The sequence below is a fragment of the Neovison vison genome, chromosome 3, assembly GCF_020171115.1.
Source record: "Neovison vison isolate M4711 chromosome 3, ASM_NN_V1, whole genome shotgun sequence".
In the NCBI taxonomy this organism is placed as follows: Eukaryota; Metazoa; Chordata; class Mammalia; order Carnivora; family Mustelidae; genus Neogale; species Neogale vison.
The window spans coordinates 54,417,792-54,432,796 of NC_058093.1; the positions used below are offsets into that span (position 1 = coordinate 54,417,792).

General features: G+C 39.7%; 1 protein-coding gene across 3 annotated transcripts in view; it reads left to right on the forward strand.

Annotated features, from left to right (window-relative positions):
- Positions 1 to 4,264, forward strand: part of GPD2 (glycerol-3-phosphate dehydrogenase 2) — a 215,185-nt gene extending 210,921 nt beyond the window's left edge. For all 3 annotated transcript variants that reach the window (XM_044242094.1, XM_044242093.1, XM_044242092.1), the window contains exon 17: positions 851 to 4,264. In XM_044242094.1, coding sequence (XP_044098029.1) covers positions 851 to 976 — 126 coding nt within the window. In that variant the 3' untranslated portion in view covers positions 977 to 4,264. The remainder of the gene's footprint in view (positions 1 to 850) is intronic.
- Positions 4,265 to 15,005: the final 10,741 nt, after the last annotated feature.

A 15,005-nucleotide genomic window follows, 5' to 3' on the forward strand; every position in this document is an offset into this window, starting at 1 on the left:
CTTTGGCAGATGCCTCTGACTCTTATTCAGAGTCATTTTTAAGAAATGTATCTCTGTAGGCTCAAGAGTATAACCCTAAAAATATTTTGAGAATTTTTTCTGGTGAATGGCTGAGTTCTTTCTCAAATAAATAAATACAAAAGATTGGGAAAGTGAGCTGAAGAAAAGCAAATAGTTAAAACCACATCAACTTGAGAAAGAAAGAAAAAAAATCCCCATGCTCATAATTGCAAAGTGCCTTCCAGATTAAAGGCCTTTGCCCGCTGACTGCATGTAATTTCAAGACTAATTCTGATTTTATCCATTGGATAAAAATGAATTAACTAAAATCTGGGCTGTGGAGTGCTTTTAATTCTTAAGGTAGATCTCTGGGTCCATTTCAAGGACTTAAATGTAAATTACTTTAAAAAGTCTTTAAGGAATTTGGATTTAAGGGACTTGAAGTTGTCAAGTACAGTAACACTAAAAAAGAGTAGTTAAATATAGGTCATGATTTGTCTTTGTTCAATCCCTGAGATTCCTTTTTAAGATTTTTAAATGAAATTACAGATCCAATATTTGAGTGGCTCCAAAAAAATATGTGCCCTGAGCACATGAAAGGGGCAAAAAGTGATGCATTCGATTTGCATTTTAAAAGCAGATTGGCTAGATAGGTATAGTTTTCACAGCCCTGAAACACCTGCCCCTTTCCTGCCTTTTGAGATGTTCAAAGATTGTATTCTTCGTATTGGAGCTGTAACACCCGCTATGGGTTTTTGATGGAGCCGCTGCAGAGGTAACCATTAAGACCCGGTGAAGAAAGGGGGAAGCACGCCTGCCTTCTGACCCTGTTGCCTATTTTCTCTTGAAGCTGATGAGTGCTATTCAGAAAGGAAGGGTGTCCGGAAGCCGGCTCGCGATCCTGATGAAAACTGCAGAAGAGAACCTCGACAGAAGAGTCCCCATTCCAGTGGACCGAAGCTGTGGAGGATTGTGAGTCTGGGCGGTACATCCACAGCCAACAGACATGGGAACAACAAATCATCCTGTAACAACCAGAGATGACTTAGACCACTCCAAAATAGTGGCTATGGGTAGCTGCCTTTGTTAACACTGGGAAACATTCCAAAGCTTTAGGGCGTTGATTTGTCTTTGCCATTCAATCTAGCTTCTAAACAGTGTATTTTTTCTTGTTTCTTACTTTCAATGCACACCAATTTAATATTCTGCATCCATTTTGTAACCTGTTAGACTGGACCTACTCCCTTTTCGTTTGTCTCTTCACTTATTCTGGGTCATTCTTAAGGACAGAGCATTTTGGCCAAAATTGAATAGAAGCTAGAAAAATTTCGTGAGGTGCACAAAGCTCTGGGCGTGAAGACTGTAGGTAGGATTTGCTCCTAACAGAAATGGAGCAGGGAGTGACCTATAGAAATGATAGCATTTCTGGAGACCGCTCAGATCCTTCTTCCCCGAGCTGGTCTGTCTTCCCCATCCTGGAGAGTTTCACAGCCAGGGTATGACTGGCAAAACTGGAGAGGGAAGACAAAGTTTAGATCTGGTTACAGGAGCGAGTCTCAAAGAGAAACTCTGAACGCTTCCAGAATCACAGGTGTATGATAAGGATAGCATTGACATTTGCTGGATTACACTGATAGTTTCGTCTCAGCAATTCGTTCCCCCCCCCCCCCCGCCCAGTCACTGCTGGTTTTTCTTTGACTATTATAGTTGCCAGGAAGATCCTTGCTTTTCATATTTTAAAACCAGCATTTAAGTGGCAAGTTGGATGTAATGGAATGAGACTAAACTTCTCAAATCCTTACAGCAGTAATAAAGTTAAAGATTTAAAATCTGTGTGTGTATATCCACACACGATAGCACGATTTTCAATCCCCAAATCCTAAACTGTGGAGCATGTGCTGTTGTCAAACATGGCCTATTTGGCTTAGTTTATTGCATCATTTTGGAGGAGTAATTTCAAATGGAGAGTAAAAGAAGATCGAAGTAACCTTTAGTTAACTTTAATTATAATTATTTGTAAAAAGGCACAATGCTGCAGTATTCAAGGTCATTTGGGTTGCTTAAAGCCTTTCTCCTTCGTGGAAAAGTTCTCAGCCACAGAGAAAAAGAAAAGAAATAGAACCATGCACAACTCATATCCACACACAGACCCCTCCCACACCATACACCCACACCCACACCCACACACACACACACCCACACACACACACAAATAAATTTGCATTGAATTTAACAAATAATGCGTTGAATTTAAAGGGCCAATGTGGTATGATGCTTTTGCAATACTTCACTAGCGTTTTAACCAATGACTGAATTTTTACCCACTGTGCTTCCTTCTGTGAGGTTAACTACCTGCCTTTTTATTTTCTAAGATCAGTTTGTATATGTAATAGGAGATAGAACTCTATATTTAATGGCAGGCTTTAATTGCACAGACTTGAGATCTTAGTTTTGTTAGTTTGTTTGTTTTTTAAACTGGTACATAAAACACTTTGTGCTGTTATTTCTATTTATTTGACCATTGTAGAGTACCTTTCTGCCTCATTCAAGTGGGGTATGAGCCTGGAGGTCATAATGTTAACACTGGAGGTTCACTCAACCTAAGCCCCCACCCCACTTCATTTTTTAAATGAAGTTCAGACTTGCCACTTCCATAAGGAAAACCTAAAACGGAGCCAAGTATGCTCCCAGGTATCACTGTGAACATTTTTCTTTCAACGTGGGAGCATTTTACACTGCCTTTAAAAAAAAAACAAAAAACAGAAAACATTAGAAGCATGTGGCTTTGTAATTTAGTGGGGTTTTTTTTTGGCTTTGTTTTGTTTTTGTTTTTGTTTTTTAATCAAGACAATAAGTTCCACTGTTTAGAACCTGGTGACCCTTGATAAAAGATGCTGTCCTTTAAAGCACCACGCAGGATGTACCACAATACAGTACCTTTGTGCTCTCTCTCTCTTTCTCTCTTTCTAGTTAGATCAAGATAGCGAGAACTTGTGCCCTCCCTGAACCCTGAACCCATTACAGTAGGGACCGGCTTAATAGGCTGACTGGCCTGTGCAGAACTGTGTGTGTACAACAGGCTGGTTTGTGCACGCTTTGCTCGGAGTAAGTTCCTTTAAGGACAAAGAAAAGCGCACTTTGCTTCCTTTGAGTGTCTCTGCTTTTGCTGAAAATCTGCTAATTCTAAAACATACGCTCCTTCACCAATCCCAGAGACTCGTCTTGGAAGTGAGCTGGTTCCAAGTCTTTACTGTGAATAAAGCACCCCCGCATTTTTGTGTGAGTTCTTAATTAAACCTGTACAGCTTCTGTACCTGATTTCAGAAAAGGGGAGAGGAAATGGAGGGATTAGCCCCTTCAAAACCTATTTGAAGGACAAGGGAATTTTTCTTTTCTTTTTGTATGTATGGGATACTAGGTGATTCTGTGGGGGTGGGGGTGGGGGGGTGCAGAGATTGTCTTTATCATCAAGTGATTTGTTTCAAGAGCCTTTAAGAGGATTCAGGTGAAGGAACCCCCATCTGTGGGGAAGAGATGGATTTCCTTTAAATAGCCCCATACCACAGTCCTAACAATAGTGACCATGCTGGATTATTTGTTAAGCCAAGGCTGTCTGCCTCGTAGCCCTCACGCTGTTTGCAAGATTCTTGCTTTCAATCAATTTATACCAAGTGCAACTTGAGGATTTCTACTATTAAATGCATGCTCCCTATTCTGCTTTAGTTTCTAGCTTCGTTTTGTCTTTTCCAAAATATGTAGCTTTGTGTCTTGTACAACAACGCAAATTTCATTGTGACTTTGACTAAACATACTGTAAGGATGATCACCGATCTTATTTACTTTTTTATGTATTGTTAAAGATTTTTTGGCCTATGAATGTAATAACATTAAAGTCAGTGATGCTCTAACTTGCACTGTTTTGCATTATGTCCACCGTTTTCAGGGAATAAAAAAGCCCTACTGTGTTTTTAAGGACGCAAGTACAAGCCGGTGCTGGAGTGAATACGCGCACTGCATGCCTTTAAACGTGGCCCTTTCGTGTATGTGTTGGGTTATTGTTCTAGATGGAACTGTTAAATACTGTGTTTGAGGTTGGGTTGTCATTTTTATAACTGTCTTGGTGTTTTATCGCCATTATTTATTACTTTTGATATACAGAATGAGCTGCATGCATTTATAGAGCAATAAGAAGATGTATTTAATGTGCCTTGTTTTTAACTGAATAAGAACTGAAAGCACGAATCAATAAAACTGATTAAAATGGTCCAGTTGCTGGCATTTTGATATTACTTACAGTCAGAGAAATAACTTTGATTACTGTTGAAGTTTAAAAAAAGTTTGAAAATATTTCCAGCAACTTTTTTTTTTTTTTAAATGGCACTTACCCATTAATTCTTCTGGCTTGGAATTTTGTAATTTTATCTCAAAAGTGAATCTCTGCATAGACAAATGTAATTTTATGAGACTGCCAGAATTATTTGTATTAATTTGTTGCTGGAGCCTTTAGGGCACGACTTCTGTATTTGTGCAATCCTATTCTAAAATTATATTCATCCCGTTACAACTCTGTTGAATTCTTTTTTTTTTTTTTTCCTTTCCTCCACCTCCCCCCACCCCCCCACTTGGTCAACCAGAGCTTTTCAGCCTGAGTGTTCCCAGGCACACTGATGAATTTTATCATAACTAAAATCAATAGAAATGAATGGGAAAGATTACATAATCCATTTTGATCATCTTACATGTCAAGTTAGTGCAGGGTTGCCAAGTGTTGATAAATGCTCTGACAGAAAAAATGCTATATATTTTCATTGTCAGTAAATCAGTAAAGCTGTTATCAGTTTTAACACAAATTTTATAATGCCCATGTTATTTTATAGGTTTTGATTTACACATGTATATGGAGCACGTTCTCCATTTGTGGTTTAGATGTGCGGCCTCCTGGTTTTACATGCTCAGAGGCCTGTGTGAGTTTCTGAAGCTTCTTTGAAATTGTATAGAATCCCGCAAAGCGATGACTCCCGGACAGACTTGCAACAATGAGCTGTTTGTTCAGTGCCCGGAGAAAAATATATTGCCGCTCAAAACGTCGTCCAGTGAGCTAGCTTATCCAATTTTATAGCACTTTAAAGTTTGTCAACATAAAATTTGTCCAAATCCCTGGCTCCCAGTTTTCAAAATGTATAAAATGTATGGTAAATCAAAGAAATGTATGGTAAATCAAAGAAAAGGAAATAGATATTAACATCCGTATTCACAGTCTTTGGCAACACTGTATTATCATTATCAGGTTTCACCTGATGCCCTTTGATTTACAAAGGAAGGAAACCTAAGTTTCCAACTGGTGTGGCACCCTTAAAAAGAGAATTTCTGTAGAGGAGATGGCGTTGATGAGCCTTTTGTGCCTATATTTTGTACTTGAGGCTTCTGGCTACCAAACTCGTGAAATGCACACACAAAACGTCAGCTGTGTGAGCTATTAAGACACGCGAGATAGTCCTGCAAGATCCAGGCTAAGACCGTTTTGGACCCTTGGCAAAAAGTCAAGAACTACCTTCGCATTTCGTTAAATCCCTGACCCAGAATCCCAAGATTCATCTGGTCTAAGCAAGATACGCCTGAGCAAAATATCAGGGCCGTGTTCCTTCTCATTTGGCATTGAATGGCATTGTTCAGTAAACCAGTAAACCCCACCACCAGTTCCCCTGTGAGTTCCCCGTATTCGTGTCAGAGTTGCTTGAAACCGTGGAGGTTAAGGTATGTAACCTGTAGTCATGGAGGGTGTCTCATGTTTCAGCGAAGAGGAGGGAGGCTTGAGTGTCATGGCACCCACCGTGGCTACTGTTAGAGCGTGGCACTTGCCCCTTCTGGTTTCACCAGCTTCTGAGCCCTTCCAGCCCATTATCTGGTGTCTTAAGCAGTGTCTCTGGTCTCATTTTCTAGATACGGCGGCTCCCGTAGAGCCCAGCTTCACTTCTCTGTTGCTGCTGCCAGCTTTTCTTCCCTGTGATGTCTCAAGGAGCGGGGAGGTGTAAAAAAAACGTTTTCCTTCTTTTGGCCCTAAGGCCTGTAAAAAGCAGTTTCGGTTGAGGACAGTTTTGAATCGGGAAAGCTGCTTTTTCTTAGTCCCAGGATTTCTTTACTCATTTTAACCTTCTAAAACTGGGTCTGACTTTTTCATAATCTCTTAAAAATTCCACTTCGGCATATCTGATTTTGCTTTAAAGGCTACCTTCCTCTGTTTGCCCAAGTGATCTAAATGTAATGAGCTTGATCAACATATCACTTTTCTTGAACCTGACCTTAATGGCCTCTTCAGAGCAAGCAGTCCCCTCTTCACTACCTCCTTCCTTCAAGGGTCTTAGAGTAAACAGCTGCTGCTGCTTCCTTTTCATTTGTTGCCTGGTAGATTTGCTCTTCTTTGCTTGAAATAATTTCTTCTTGTTGTTTTCCATCCTCACCATTAATGGATTTACAATTCATTTTTATGCATCTTGAGTTTTTCCTATCCAAGTTAAGAAGCTGTAAATCTTAGATCCATTGAAATGACAGTGAGAAATATTTCATTTTATCCCATGAATCATTTGCCATCCTTATTGCAGAAAAATGGCAAAATTATGGTGTACCATGTTTTCATAAATTACCCTGTCTCCCCCCCCACCCCAATTCATTTCATTATTTGTTTGGAAAGACTGTAAGAGTCAGAATCCAGACACTTGTGGTAAACAATTCTGATTTTATAGCGGGCTAATCAAAATTTCATAACATCACAAATTAATTCCTCGGCACCGTGAAGAATTTAATTCATGTACAAAATATATCATCTATCTTATAACTAAAAAAATAGCTTTATATTAAAGTACACGCTGTGATTTGCTAGTATAACAAAAGGGGAAGAGTACTGAAATCCTTAAATAATGTATATAATTTTCATTGGGTTTCATATGTCAAAGTAGTCATTTATGTCCTGAAAGGTGTGTGCTTTGCACTATGTGTTTGAACACTATTAAAAAATCATGGCTTCTTCCAAAAAGGACAAATCATAGATTTGCATTTCACATATGGCCTGGGATGAAATATCTTAAATGGAGACTCCCTCCCCCTGCCCTTAGGAACAGCCTCCAAGGTAAAGATTGAGAATATTTCTAAGGATAAATATTTTTAAAAAGCAATAAACCAAATCAGTTACTATCATGTTAGACCATTGCTAAATGGACAGACAGGTTTGTCTGTTGTCCTTAATCTCTATTTTATTACCTGATCTTTTTAAGGAACTCCGGTCAGTTATTTATACAGTTGAAAAAGTCAAGTTTATCCTGATAAATATATTCTTCAGAGTGAACTGCTAAACTGTTTTCAAAATGGGCCATTTTTTAAATGGAGCTTATCCAGCTTGATCCATGCTTTAAGCAGCACTGAACCATTAAATAAAAACCTGGGACAAAATGCCTTTGAAAAGGGTTAATTAGCTTTAATATTGATTTATTCCATATAGGACGCTAATAGACTAGAACATTTATTTCTGTTTTGGATCATTAAAAACCGGCTTTCGTTCTTGAACAATTTGTTTCTAATAAATAAAAATTAGACCAATTAGAGTAGTTTTAGTACAACCTACAATCCATGATGCACTTTCTAAGAAAACAGAAACCCGATCACTCTTTCACAATTTATTGCAATTCCGTCAGAAATACCGTCCTCAAAACCCTCCTGAGATCATTAAGCTCAAGACCCAAGTTATTTCTACTTGAACCCTAGAAAGGGTGAGCTGTAGAGGGAGCAAACGTGTGGACTGAAAATCTGCCTGAAGCTAAATGGGCAGATGCAATTCCGTGTCATTTTCCTCTGACAGTAGTGTTTGTTCCCATCTTTCCCATTCCTTAGCTTTCTCCGTTCATTGGCTTTACCCTTGGAAAATATTACCGAGTCGAAAAAGTTTACCTCGGCCAAGGTACTCCCTTGTCTATCTTCAGGGGACACCTCCCCTGCTGTGCTCAGTTTTTGTTCTAATGCTGCCCTCTAATGGATACCAAATTATTTCATTAGACCCAGAACAAAAGTAAATTTTCAGCTTCTTAGAGCTCCTCCTGCCCTCATCCATCACTCTTTGAGATGGTGGGCTGCTTGTCTTGTCCCCTGACCCCTATCTCCCTGACCCGGGTCAGTGTAGGAGAGACCACTCCAGTCAACTGGGAGGAGACGGCCTGGCCAGGGCTAGCCTCCCTCTTCTGGGCCACGGAGGGACAGCGATGCTAATGTATGCCCTATCGAACTTTCCTTTTTTCTCGGCCAGCGATTGGAAAGAATTGATGTTCTGGGGGACTTAAAAATGAGGAATAAAAACAGTGTAAGTGCTGTATTAAGATGATATGCTGTATGTTTTATCAGCCACTGGCACCTAGTTCAAAAGACAAAAAAATTAGCAGCAGTGGTTTGGGAATAGGCCTGTGCACGGGGTGGATATCAAATCCATACATGAAGAATATCAGCACTTTTCACATGCTGCTTTCTGACACCCATTGCTAGAGCTGAAAACTATCTCTATTGTCCAGTTTGATTGCTTGAATCAAACTGATTTACAGCAAATCCATCTGAGCTTTGATAAATCTATTACAGTTTCATTTCACTGATTTCATTAACGTGAATAAAACCAGCCATGCTTTCTGCATAACTGCCTTTTAATGGCTTGGCCCTGTCACCTGCCTGAATATTAATCCCCCTGACTTATTGCTCCACAGAGGGAATGAGTAATGGGTATTTGAATGTGATCAGCACAGTACAATGCAATTAAGGAAGCAGTACTGTTCTGTGCCTTTAATCCTGAACTAATTTGAATTGCAGTTTGATAGCACAGTGAATCCTGCATAATTATGTAGGGTGCATATTAAACTCTGTGACAAACCGGAGAAGCTTTTAACCATCACAGCTATGGTAGACAGGGGAAGGCCAGAGGCAGAGAGCCCACTATTGGACCGAGAGCTCAATTAATAGGAAACCTGCAGCAGGGAAATCTTGGAGAGCAACAGATCTTGGGACAAAAATACAAAGTGTTGACTTGTGATGAGTACATTCTATTTTACAAGTATTTGGGCTTTCAGGGCTTCTCCTGAGTTTGCAAGGTGGGAAGGGGGAGACTCTTACTTGTAACAAAACTTTGTGCTTGCTATCTCCAGCCTCCGTCCTTTGAGCAGTTAGAAAAACATCAGCTGTAATAATAATACGCAGCTTCTTCGCCATCCACTTACTTGGTCCTCTGCAGTTCTGCAAATGGTGCAGGCAGCCAAACCGGGAACAGGACCTAGAACTGGTCAGTTAGGGGGGAAAAAATACACACATTCGCACACACACAGATAGGACTGTTTGGAAATGTTCCCTGGGGAACATATCCTCTTTCTCCAGAAGTATAGAAATCGTTTTCTTGGAAGTCAGATCCCCTGAAATGTATGTATATTATATGGTGGTAGATTATTTACCACCATATATATATAGATGCTTTTATTAATCTATATGTGTGCTAAGGGTTAAAAAAACAAAAAACAAAACAAAACAAAACAAAAAAACAACTTACTTTGGATCTCTTGTGAATATATTGGCAATTAATTTGCATGGTTCCTAAGGAGTTTTTTTTGGTTTCAGTTTGGTTTTCACCCAAAATATATCAACTTGTGGCCATTGCAGAAAATGAAGTGTCAAAAATAAACATAACCATACCCCCATCCCATGAACTTCCTTGCTACTGTTAGCTTCACACCTGAGCAGAAAGAAGAAAATGAGACGTATTAACATACGTCCCAGGTTGGTCCTGGGAAATAACCATAAAGGGCCAGAAATGATTAATTCCGGGGTGCATGCGTGGCTTAGTGGGTTAAACCTCAACTTTCAGCTCAGGTCATGGTCTCAGGGTCCTGAGATCAAGCCCCACATCGGGCTCTCTGCTCAGTCCCTCTCTCTCTGCCTGCCTCTCTGCGTACTTGTGATCTCTCTCTCTCTCTCTCTCTGTCAAATAAATAAATAAAATCTTAAACAAACAAAAAAGAAATGACTAATTCCTTGCTGTTAGGTCCCCTAGGCTAAAGAGTCAATAATATGCTTTTAATGTACACTACCACCTAAATAAAAAGGATATCTTGGTTCTGTGGAGCTATTTTCATAGAGCTCGCTCATGTCGCCTTGCCAAGCAGCTCTGATATTTAAGGACTTTGTGGATGGAATAGAAGATAATAAATAAGAAAACACCTTTACTTAAATAGCAGGAGAACAGGACATTCAGAGGGGACAGGACTCATTCAGAGGAGACATGTGCAGGAAAAACCCCCTAACACTTACTATCATCCATCCAATCAATACTTGTTCAAACTTAGGAATGTATTTTTGTTTCACCTATTTATATATTAATGAGACAGGTGATGGTCACCTTCCCGATGCTTTAGAAAAATGTAGGCACGTGGGAAGTACACATTGGAGGAAAATACCTCCCGCTACGTATTCCAAAATAATAAATAAATCGAAAGGTATTATTTTTTTTATGCTACCCAGTTGGGAATGTTGGTTTAATCTGACAAAGTGTAGTTCAAAATAAACTAAATGCAGAATGCATCAACCAAAATGGATTTGGGGGAGGGAGTGACTTCCCTAAGGGTGTACGATAATATTAGCGGGATTTCAGACCTTTAATTTTTTCAACCTAATTGAATCCAATAGAATTACTGTAGGTTCTTAAGAGTCCCCATATCCTGCTGGGCTACCCTCATCTAAATATTGCTAGTTAACCTTGTTTTTCAAAAAATTCATTGGAAAAAGCTAAATGGAGCCTCTTTCCATAATCAGTTTACATCATGTTGCACGCTAACTGTTGATTACATTTTCCAGAGATGGATTATTTCCCTTACGCTACCTGAAATGGTTTTTTCAAAAATAGTGTTCAACTCTGGGTTAAATAGAATAATTTGGTTTTTTAAAGCCTTAGAAACATTTAAATCATAAGTGAGAAGAGGTAAGAGCGTAAAGAAACTGGGAGAAAAGGACCTTGGAATGAATATTAGAACGTTTTCTGGTAGACTGTTTTCGTAAAGCAAGGCAGGCGTTTGAATACACGGCACTCCAGAAAAATGAAGTATCTGAAAGGCTGTACAACGTGAGGCATATGTTTTTGTTACTGAAACTGCTGTAAATCAATACAAACCACAAATCATGTTTGAAGTCAAACTTTCAGGAGTTTAACACTGGATTTTCAATATCGTAATAGGTTATTGTTAAACACACTTTGGAGGCGCTCACTTTACTTCCTATAGTCGGGGGAACCTGTTGTTGCTGTTGGCCCTGTCAAAAATGTCGTGATAATCTTTAGTCACTTACCTGTTTAGACTTCAGTTTTTTTTTTTTTTTTAATGTAAATTATGGCTTCTCTTTCCTCATGGGACAAGTACTTTTCAGTCATCCAGCCCTATAAAAATAATAATAAAACCTCCCGACTTTCCCCTCACCTGCCCCTTCCCCCACACTCGTGATTGTTGTTGTTGTTGTTTTTCAATCATAAAACAATTCTAGGCAGCAGGAGTAGTATGTCGCTTGGGCTGAGGCTGGGCTGTTAGCTAAATTAAGCCATTGTGACTCAAAATCCTCCTTTAATAAGGTTCATGCTGTCTACAACTTCATCATTTTCTGCTGAATGATAATTACTTTATTCAATCATGTTCAAGGTTTTAGTGAAAGCTAGCATTGATTGATTAACTTCAATTACCATGCTTACATTTGCATAGATAAAAACTGCTTTTCAATTTGTGAGTGGCACGCCGGTGGAAACCCTGCGCTGATATTTGCATTTCAATGTGAACAGTGAAGAATAAAGGTGGGAGAGAGGTCTGATCAGTGCTAAGCCCTTTCTGCTTCACTGCTTAAGCATTTTTCCATAAACACTCTTGTTATGATGTTAGTTTGTTCAAACCACTCTGAGGTAACTGATGGAGGCTCCTGTTTACAAGCTTTCTTGACAATCGAACAGTATGGATTAGGGGAAGGGACTCCCGTCGGAGCTCGCAGGCCGGCCACCAAGTGAAAGAATGAAACCCCTTCTTGCCGCCTGTCGCCGGTCGCGGCGGCCCCGGAGTGCCGGCGAGGCTTGGATCCTCCTCGTCCGCTACCCGTGGGCTCCCACTTGGTCTGACTGACGATAGCTGGTGTGATTTTTTTTCCTGGAGCAGCCCGCTGGTCTGGGACCAAACGTTGAGCTTTTATCAGTTTGGTGTTCTGTTTCCATGCAAGGGAGGGTCCAAAATGAAATGAATGAGTCCTTTTCATTCTTACCAAATAGGCCCCATAACAAATATTTACTTATACTGGATTCATTGAATGTTATCACCATGTGTAGTTTTAGTAGCCTGATTTCTAGCATGTGTGTAAGACAAGGCCTTCTCTGTTTTCCCCACCCTTGGGTGGTTCCCAGACACAGAGGTTTGGTGTCATTTTCTTTGCCTCTTCTGCATATCACTGTTTAATGAGGGCAATGTTACTCTTATCCCAATCCCGGGGAAGTTCAACCTTTATAAGATCACAAAACCCATAAGCAGAGAGCCTTGTCTTAAACCAATTTCAATCTCTCTTTTTCTTCTTCGAGACAGGCAACTAAGCGGAATGCTTTGTCCCTAGAAAGTTCAATAACTTTTTTGGTAGGTTAATATATATATTTTTAAGGATTTTATTTATTTATTTGACAGAGTGATAGAGAGCACAAGTAGGCAGAGCAGCAGGCAGAGGGAGAGGGAGAAGAAGGCCCTCCACTGAGCGGGGAGTCCGATGTGGGACTTGATCCCAGGACCCTGGGATCATGACCTGAGCCAAAGGTGGACGCTTAATGATTGAGCCACCCAGGCACCCTGGTGGGTTAGTATTTTGATTCAAAACAGCTTCGACACATGAGTGGCAGTCAATAAATGTTTTCGGTTATGGTATCTTTGAAGGCCAAAACTCCTACACACTCCAGGACGTTTCCACTTGAGGACTAGATAGATTTCCCTCAAAGAATAATCTCAATCTTTACACCCTCAGGACAGGAAGGAATGTCAATGAAAATATATCAGCTCTGGGGCGCCTCGATAGCTCAGTCAGAAGAGCTTGTGACTCTTGATCTTTGGGGTCGTGAGTTGGAGCCCCTCGTTGTGTGTAAAAGATTAGTTCTAACTGCAGACTTGCCAGGAGCATGCTGACTTCCATCATGTAAACTTTAAAATACATAAGAAATTGCTGACACAATCTATATACTAATGCATGCACTGCTTCTAAGATCAAGTTTAAAATAATTTGAACACCAAATTGCAAGTTTTATGCAAGTTTTTCTTTGCCAAATAAAAGAGCCCGTGGGGGCTTCATGTAAAATTTAAAGAATAAAGAAAATCTCTTGCACAAATCTTACTTGTTGCTGTATTATAATTATTCTTTAATTAAATTAGGATATGTATTATAATGTTGCACCTGTCTCCTACCTCCCAACTTGAAGTACAGGAAAGTGCTACTGTATGCTATCTGCTTGACCTCTGGTCCTTTCCTTTTGACAGTGGCTCACAGTCCCAACCTAAAGGTTTGCACCAGGCATATACAACAGTGCCAACTGCCAGTGTCCCCAAGTGCAGAACCTAGGACCGTTGTCATTAATGTTGACTTCCTTATAAGATCAAAGGATGTGATTTTGGGAGCCCTGGGCTGGTATACTGAATGGATAGGTCAAACTGGTGGTTTCTCCATAGACAAGGTAATTAATAAAATTTTAAACAAAATTTCTTCATTAAAGAAGTTCCTTATAATGTAAAGGAAATCAAGCAGAGATTAATAAACCAATATTTGGATTGGCATTTGCGATAAGCAAGGGATTTGTATTTCAACTGAAGTTGCTTTGTCCCATTTCTTGTGAACTGTAAGGGTGGAGAGATGGCTTAGACTAAAACAGGTGGATTTTCATTAAGGATTGAGAAGTCATGCAAGGAAGGAAAAATGGAGAAAATCTCAGATTTTTAAATACAATACAATACAATGGTAAAGAGGTTCCATCAATTCAAGCAGTGTAGCCTGAAATATTATCCATCAAAATGTGTAGAGTTTTCTTTGCAGCCAGTTTTATAACGGGTACGTAAAAGAACGCTATTTCAAAAAGTTTATTTTAGTTGGGATGGATAATTAAGTGTAGAAAAATGAAGCCTCCTTGGAAGTGGATGTTAGCACATGACATGTACGAGCATAATAGAACGCAAAAACCCCACTTTTGGAAGAATTTAAATGGGTAAAATCACTGATAATAATTTGTGAGAAGCTGAAACAGTAGATAGCGGGGAACAAATCACTAGAGATTGTTGTCAAATGTTTTGTAGGTTAAACAAATACGAATTAGATGCAGGAAACATGGATCTGAGGAAACTGTGCTAAGAACAATGAGTGAACAATCTAGAATTGACTGTATTATTTTCATCCTGAAGAAAATATTCAGTAATTTTCCCCATAAAGAACTAACCATCTTTCCATTTTTAAAAATAATTGGTGCTCCTTCAACATTTAAAATCTGAAAAGGATATGATTTTAAATTAAAGGAGCTTAACATTTAACATTCCAAAGAGAGAGCAGGTCTTTCTGTTCAGGTTGGCCTTCGTCTTTTGTCTTTCTGGTCAGTCGACGGCCTTCATTTCTTCATCTCCAGCCCCTCTGCAGTGCCTTCTGGGACTCAGAGTCTGGCCCCGTAAAACACTCAGCCTCGTGGGTAACCCCGTGACATACTCCAGAACCCACTGGAGAAGTTTTCAGTGTTCTGAGTCAGAAACATGCATTCCAAAGTGTTTGTAGATCCACTGTCTGAAATTTGGAAGCTCTTTCTGGAAACCCAGAATCAGGCTTCTCTAGGAGCATCCTCATTTTGCCCTGTTCTTCAACTGCTAGCCTCTCTCTTGTTTTCCATCTCCAGAGCTCTCCTCAATCTCCCTTTGTTTCCGTGTCCCTTACGTCGGTGACTCTGTCCCCTCAGAAAGTGT